Source organism: Solanum dulcamara, chromosome 7 (genome assembly GCF_947179165.1).
Source record: "Solanum dulcamara chromosome 7, daSolDulc1.2, whole genome shotgun sequence".
NCBI classification, from domain to species: Eukaryota; Viridiplantae; Streptophyta; class Magnoliopsida; order Solanales; family Solanaceae; genus Solanum; species Solanum dulcamara.
The window spans coordinates 22936580-22945197 of NC_077243.1; the positions used below are offsets into that span (position 1 = coordinate 22936580).

At 33.9% G+C, this 8618-nt stretch overlaps 1 protein-coding gene across 1 annotated transcript; it reads left to right on the forward strand.

Moving 5' to 3' along the window:
* Window positions 1–5585: 5585 nt before the first annotated feature.
* Window positions 5586–8150, forward strand: LOC129896385 (40S ribosomal protein S13). The gene is made up of 5 exons (XM_055972265.1): window positions 5586–5713; window positions 5810–5882; window positions 5964–6102; window positions 6205–6391; window positions 7988–8150. Exons 1-5 carry the CDS (start codon window positions 5691–5693, stop codon window positions 8019–8021), a joined length of 456 nt encoding a protein of 151 aa, XP_055828240.1. The 5' UTR covers window positions 5586–5690; the 3' UTR covers window positions 8022–8150.
* Window positions 8151–8618: the final 468 nt, after the last annotated feature.

Below are 8618 nucleotides of genomic sequence, written 5' to 3' on the forward strand. Positions count from 1 at the left end.
TTTCTTTTAAATCTTTACTGATTCATCTATTGTGCATCCAAATTTGAATTTAACTTTGTACAGTTTTCATTTGTGAAATACCTCTTAAAAATTTGTCCTATTCATACATTCCAGTCTAGTAAAAAGAGCTCTATAAAGTAAGTTGAATTCAATTCAAGTTGCAGACTAAGAAAACTTTGGAAACTGATAGGATATCCCCACTTTCTAAATGAAAGATGCTTCATGTCTAGTTATTGTGTCTCATGAGGTGAAAGTTATATAGAAAGTTTTTTCATTTTCAGTAGGGAATAGGTATTGATTGTGGAGGCATCTAATGTCCTGACTGTTTCATTCTAATTTTCTTCTTTGGCAACAAGATCTTGTTGGTTTTATTAGGGTAGAATTTATTCATTTTATTCAGCATCATACACTGCTGATGTAAAAGCTGTTATTATGTCATAATCCTATATTCTCTCTCTGGCTGTAATTCATTTGGACAAAGTAGAGTTTCTGATGGCTCATTACATTAAAGTAGAGATTTACTTGAAATTTCAGGTCAAATTTGTGTAAATGGAGTACTTTGTCATTCTAAAATACAAATGATAATGTTGTCATTTATCGCTCGGCTTTTCCCTTGCTCTGGCCTCAAACAATTAATTAATTTAATTATGTTAAGTGGTAACTAGTAAAGAGGGGGAAGACAGTCCATGAGGCTTCATTCAATGGGTTGCATGGTGGTCCTTCAACTTATGCAACCATGTTATGTGAGCCAGATCAATGTTCTCCTTAAAATCCCTGCAAACTGTCTTTGTTGTATGTGGATGTAACGGAACAACATGACTCAGCTTGCCTTTCTAATTAGCTTTTGGATTTTGCTCCCTGCTATGTACCTTACTAGAAAGTCTACCTATAGTGAATTCATGCTCCTTCACTAGTGGTGTGATGAGAGGATAATCAGGGGCAGTAAGTGCTTATTAATTCGAGCAAAGCATAAATATCTTTTCTTCTGTCTCAAATAGAATGACGGGGGTTTTTGTTACATCAACAAAAAAAAATTTGCCTTCTGGTACCAGTGATTTCATTTTCAATCATGTCAGATTTGTTCCTTCAAAATGACTAATACTGGTAACTTTATTGATTTTTGGATTGATTTAAATGTATCGCCCTTGGTCTGTAAACTATAACACAGATAGGAAGGAGAATTAAGGAGAAGAATACCTATTCTAAGTGAAGCAATTTGTTTTTCCTGTATCCATCACCTTTCTAAGATGGTCAAGTTTTTTTATCAGTTGGAGGACCATTTTATCACTCATCGCTTAAGCAAACGCAAAGGCTACGACTTCTAAGGATATTCTGTAAATAAGGATAGGGGTTTCTGGAGAGCTTACAACTCTCTGACCTCATCTATGATCTGATTAAGTTAGTGTAGTTAAAATGTGGGAAATAATTTAAAGATACAACTATCTAACTGATAATATCACTTGCACTTTGTTTGCCACTCTGTATGACAATACACCATATCATTTAATACAAGCTAAATGTCGTGTTGTTAATACACCATTGAAGTCATCAAAGATGAGAATAATGTCTGTTACATTGAATATGAATGATTCAAATTCAGCGGTGAAGTTGGAAAGAAAAGTTCATCCGATTATGGACCAAACATAGTGTTGTAGTAAAGTCAATGTATCTAAATCTTGAACAACACATGCTTCATTTGTGTATATAAGCATCATAGTTATTTGTGTATAATTTAATCCCCCCTTCACACACACACAAAATCTTTCATAGTAGTATAGAAAATAAAGATAGGTACATTAATCAAGACAGAGAAAAATCCCTTCTATTTTCAAACTCATCCTTCTATGATAAAAAAAATATGAAATATATATTCAATAGGAAAGGAGTAATAGAGTCCCTTGCTTATTTGGAATGGGAGTGAGAAGTTAAGTTGCATGATTTTTGTTAATCTATGCCATATATTTATATTGTCAAATCATGGTGATTATTTGGGAATCCACAAGATTTGGTATTTTTTCATTTTATGTATTACTACTTTAATGAGAAATGATTACATCTTTAAGTTGGCCGTTTCTCCTCCAACACTAAGTTAATTCCAAAAAACATGATTCTGATCGTATTAATGTGACGATCCTTCAATTATATTAAGGATTGGGGCTTGAATAATGTTTCCTTCTCCCCCTATATGAAATAAATGCATCTTTTAGGTTTGAAGTTTCCCCTCCAATACTAGGTTAACTCCCATAGACAAGGTTCTGGCCATGTTAATATTACTACCGTTCAATTAGGTTAAGGTTTAGGGCTTGGATAAGTTGAAGTTGGAATTAGGAAGGGGTTTTGTTATGTTTTCCTTCTTTTTTGTGTTTTTACTTTCACCTCCTCCTCCTCCTATGGTAAGAAATGATTACATCCTTTAAATTGGGATTTTCCCTCCAGTACTACGTGAACTATAGACTAGGTTCTCACCATGTTAATGTTACTGTCCTTCAATTAGGTTAAGTTTTTGAGCTTGAAGAATTTTTCCTCCTAATACTACCAATTACTATCGATTACCCACCAACTATTACCACCGCTATTACGACACTAGGTAATTCCCATTTTCCTCCTCCTTCGACGATGACTCTGAAGTTGCTGCCTCCGACGACCATGTAAATTTGTGCATAAAAGTAGAATGAATGAGCGTTAGATTGTTTATTTCTAGCTGCCAAAGGTTTGATGGCCAAGTTATTTGGAATTGGAGTGAGAAGTTAAGTTGCGTGTTTTTGTTAATCTATGCCATAAATTCATATTGTCAAATCTTGGTGATTGTTTGGGAATCCACTAGATTTGATATTTTTCCCTTTTATGTACTACTACTATAATGAGAAATGATTACATCTTTCAGTTGGCCTTTTTTCCTCCAACACTAAGTTAACTCGAAAAGACATGATTCCGACTGTGTTAATATGATGACCCTTCAATTATATTAAGGTTTGGGGCTTGAATAATATTTCCTCCTCCATCTATAAGAAATGAATACATTTTTTAGGTTTGATTTCCCCCTCAAATACTAGGTTAATCCCATAGACAAGGTTTCAACTGTGTTAATATCACTACCGTTCAATCAGGTTAAAGTTTAGTGCTGGACTAAGTTGAAGTTGGAAATTAAGAAGGGGTTTTGTTATGTTTCCCTTCTTTTTGCTTTTTTACTTTCTCCTACTATGGTAAGAAATAATTACATCCTTTAGGTTGACCTTTTTCCTCTAATACATCATTAAATATGTACAAGGTTCTGACCATGTTAATGCTAACGCTCTTCAATTAGGCTAAGGTTATGAGCTTGAATAATTTGTCTTCATCCTACTACTATCAATTACTATTGACTACCACCAACTATTGCAACACTAGGTATAGTTCCTTTCTCCTACTCCTTCGACGACGATGCTTATGCTTCCGCCGCCTCTGCCTCCTTCTCCAATGACCATGTAAATTTGTTCATAAAAGTTGAATGGATGAAAGTTATGAGAGATAAGGGTTCAAGTAGTAGTAGAGGCAAAAGTGTGTTAGATTATTTATTTCTAGTTGCCAAAGGTTTGGTGGCCAAGAATATCGATCTTGGTGGGATATTTTGGATATCCAATTAAATTGTTTTTTGTATAAAAGTTGAAGTTGATTGAGAACCATGGGAGACCAGAATTCAAATCTTAGCAGAGGCAGAAGAGGGTTAGATGATTTATTTCTAATTGACTAAGGCTTGGTGATAGAATTATCTTATATCTGTTTTGGTGGGAGATGTTAGATACCTTGTTGAATTGTTGAGGTGCCTGTGCTCAACTGAATCTACACCACCATTATTACCATCTTGAAAGCTCTTCCTCGTGACTCGTTCAAGCTTTCAAATTACTTGCTGAGAGTTCTAAGTGGCAACCAGTAAGACATCATAATTATGGATAAAACTTGATGCATCTTATGTCATGCTATTATTTTAAGTTTCAATATTGTCCTCATCACAATTTTTTTGCTTCTAATAGAAATGTACATAAATACTTAAAAATCCAACTAAATTTCTTTTTTTTTTGAATTCTCAGATGCAGGTGATTTGAAATTTGTGGCTGTAATATTCGTTGGATGAAAACGAGAAGCTGACTTTGCGAATATTTGTAGCTTGGTCTTTTATTTTGGCATGTTCAAGTGCATCTAATTTGCAATTTCGTAGGATTGATTTCAGTGTTATTCACTTGTTTACTGTTATTGAACAAATTTGTGATTCATGTATTATCCTGTATGTGGTATTTGGCATCCTGAGAACCATATAATCATATAACACCTAATTAAAAGTACAGTTGCTTAGTCCTTGGTGTATAGTTTAGATGCCTGGTAACTTAAACTTATCTTTTTCAGTGTTTTTTGATTTTCGTTTATTCGAATGGAATCTTTGAAATATTTATTCATACTTTGCATTTTGCAACATTGCAATTTGTAACAAAATAGAACACAAATATGCTGGATGAACCATTATTTTGTTTGTTGTTATATGCTTTTTGCACTTCTAATTAAAAGAAAAATAGAAGATCTCATATTATTATACCCAAATTGATACCAAATTAAGCTAAGATAACGAGTTGAAGAGCAGCAAGGGAAGGAGATGATGGAGGAAGGGATGAGTTGCATTAACTTGTAGTATATTGATACCTACATATGAGTTGTGAGATCAACTTTATACTTTTAGTTGATTCCCGTTTGTTTGCGTAAATGAAAATACAGTGGTGACAACTAAATAGAATAAGCTCAACTAACTTTATTTATATGAACTTGTGTATGAAGCAACTTTGGTTAGATACCGTCGTTGTTTCTAAAGTAGTGTGAAGGTTTTCAATCTTCCTCAAACATAATAATTGTCAAATACTAGAATATGGCCCAAATATTAGTTTTTTTTTTTAGTATTTGGGAACTTGAGATTCTTTGCAAATATAGGGAAACTTACATAGATATGCTATGTTAAAAAAATATTTACAGTTTTAAAAATTACTTGGGTGACTATTACTAGTTTTAACAACATTTGTTTTTTTATGGAACACTTATAATACAGTTTTAATGCATATTACAGAGAACATTTATAAAATACATATAATACAAGTTTTATTCATGAATAATGCATTTATCACACACTTTAATATATTTATAATACATTGTGTCATTTTCTTACCGAAAAAGTATAATATATTTTAAAACACTCATAATGCATTTATATTGCATACATAATCACTTTTAATACGTAGCAGATTTATCATAATATTGCTATTTATTGCTATAAATGATAATAAATAAAAATATTATTAAAACTAGTAATAGTCACCCAAGTAATTTGTTTAAATATATTTGTCAAAGTAATGATAAATTATATGGTTAAATATTATTTCTCAATTTTTTTCACAAATATATTTGGGAATATTTGTGGCCGAACAACACCTAAGCTGAATAATAGGCCCAACTTCTATAGGAATCCTATGTTAACCTAGCCCAGTAAAATTTCCCATCAATAAACAAGACCCAGAAACAATTGGGCTTCTGAAGGCCCAAAGTAGTTATACTAAACCCTAGTAAAACGCCATAGCTTAAAGAACAGAAGCAGCTTCGAGAAAAATCCTTCCGCACAACCAAAGGTAAGCCTCCATTGCAGACCACCAGTAGCCAACCCTAACTCCGCCATCATGGGTCGCATGCACAGTCGTGGGTTCGTCATTCTCTCTTTTGAATCTCAATTATTATATTTTTCATTTTCTGAACATCAATCTGACAATTTCTATTTCCCCCTTTTTTGTGTTTTCAGTAAGGGTATTTCAGCTTCTGCTCTTCCTTACAAGAGAACTCCTCCTAGCTGGCTCAAGATCTCCGCTCCAGATGTAAATCATCCACCGTTTTTATTTACTACTATATGTTCTTAAAAATTTAATTAACTTTTGCTTGATTTTTGTGATTTTCAGGTTGAGGACAACATTTGCAAGTTCGCTAAGAAAGGATTGACCCCTTCACAGATTGGTGTGATTCTTCGTGACTCTCATGGAATTGCACAAGTGAAGAGTGTTACTGGTAGCAAGATCTTGCGAATCCTCAAGGCACACGGTACCTTTTTATAATTGCTTATATGAATGTGGTTTGATTTATGAGTATATTTAAATGAATGTGGTTTAAGATATATGAGTGTTTTTTGGGGAAAATTGATAGGGCTTGCACCTGAGATTCCAGAGGATCTGTACCACCTGATTAAGAAGGCTGTTGCTATTAGGAAGCATTTGGAGAGGAACAGGAAGGACAAGGATTCCAAGTTCCGTTTGATTTTGGTGGAGAGCAGGATCCATCGCCTTGCTCGTTATTACAAGAAAACTAAGAAGCTCCCACCTGTCTGGAAATAGTAAGCTTCCTTGCTGCTCTTTCTTGTTTATAATGTTGTGCTACACTTCATATCTTAGTTTGTATTTAGTTGCATTCGCGTACTGCAGATAGTACTCGTTGTTTGATTCCATTGAGATTGCCCGATTGGTTAGGTTATATGGATCTTGTTTAATTTTCTGTCTTTGGTTTATTCTTCAGGAACAAATTCTCTTTTGTTGATTTATTGTGTTAAACATAGGTTTTCTTATCTGTCCCAAGTGAACCGATGACCCCAAAAGATGGGTAGCAGTTAGTAGTTTGTTCATGTTAAAGTGAGCCACACAGGTTGAGAGAATGAGTTGTTGCCTGCTCATACTGTCTTAGTTGATCACCTCATGAGTTAGCTTTTGGGATGAGTTAGGCCTAAACTCCATTTTATTTACATTGTATCAATGCCAAACCCATCTCCAATCTTTATTTGCCCAATGCTTAGCCTCCATATTATATTCTACAAGCTCCACATTATACCCGGACTAAGTGTACACTGAAGAATAGGGTGTTGGGTTGTCTCCCCACATCATGAGTTAGCTTTTGGAATTGAGCTAGATCGGATATTCATTTTCCTTGCAATTTAAAAAGTTAGCTCAAATCTTTCTAATTCTTAGGACTCTTGGCTTTAGGTTTATACTGTTTTTGGTTGTGATGCCTGTCCAAATTGGGCAAAATGGATCGTGAGGATTCATGTGCTAACTCTTATGCTTCTGATAACTGTCCAAATTGAGGAAAATGGATTGTGAGGATTCATGTGCTAACCTCCAACTAGCTTGGGATCGAGACATGGTTGTTAACTTGTTATTTTTCTTTGCTTCCGTCTTCTTGATATATACTCCATTCTAAATGAAATTTCCTTGTTCTTGTATAGCAAGCTTTAAAGTTGTAATAAAACCCACTGTTCCTTGACATCTTCCTTTATTCTTTTCTAGTTTAACTTTAGCATCATTTTACGTCTAAATTGTGTTGGTGCATATTATTGAATAATGCACCAAGAAAACTACTATTATAAGGTTCAATGAAAGTTTGAACTGGTGAAGAAGTAGTTTGTTTCCAGATTTTGATATAGTATTTCTTTAAATACAAGTGTTACTTATTACTGTAGTACTCTGGTTTGCTGATAGTTGAATACTTACATACTGGGACGCACTGCATATACTCTGCTGACATTGATTTTTCAATCTGTTTCTTTTTTGCTTTTCTAACTGGTTTTGGTGATCTTATTACGTGGTTTTCTTCCTGGGTCATTGGTCTAGTGGTAGGAGTTTAGCATTTGATGTGTGGATTAGGTGGACACTATGGGTTTGAACCTTGCTGTGCAAACAAAATCCTAATATTTTTAATGGAGAAAATGGGACAGCCCATTATTATGTATTGAGTTTTGAGAATTGTGCCTTCAGGAATTTCTTGGTTATAAAAAAAAAATCTTACATGGTTGTAAAACCAACATAGGGTGTAATTTCCTTTTTTGGTTGTCGTTGCCACTTTGTTGGTTTAAAAGCAAGGTCTATGCCATCATATTCATTCACACTGATCTTTTTATAACTGAAGGTTGCTGATTATTTTTAATTCCGGTTATGTGCAGCGAATCTACCACTGCCAGCACACTTGTGGCATAGGGTGAGACGTGAGCTGGAGTAGCTTTGGCTGATGGCGATATTTAGTTTTCTCGTGTCATGAATTACTTGCTAAAACCAATTTTGTTTGACTTAATGATGCTACTCAATGGAAGATAGTAATTGCTCCTATTTTTATCAAGTGTTAAGCATAGATGCTTTTATTTAGATACTCAAATGAATGACTGGCTTCTCAAGCTCATAGTGGTGGAACCCTATATCCAACTTGTGGCTGCTCTGTAATTTGGATTGCTTAAAGTTATGGTTTTATGCTCTCCACTTTTAAAAGCCTAAAAGGAGGTTATTTGGTATGTGGACTATTATCATGTGATTATAGTCAAGGGATTGTAATCCTTGGACTAATTTATCCCATGATTAAGTCTGATAAATTTATGTTATGTTTAGTTGACGATATAAATTTATCAACTAAATGTATCATAAATTATATATTATTCATATTAGCTTTTATATACTTGCTAAGAAAATCCAATAAGCAGGCTCCTCTCTATCAACATGCCTGCTTGTTGATGGGAGGGGTTTTAGGTCATTTCAAATGATCAATTTATTTTTCATAGTTACTTTCATAAATGTTTACTATTT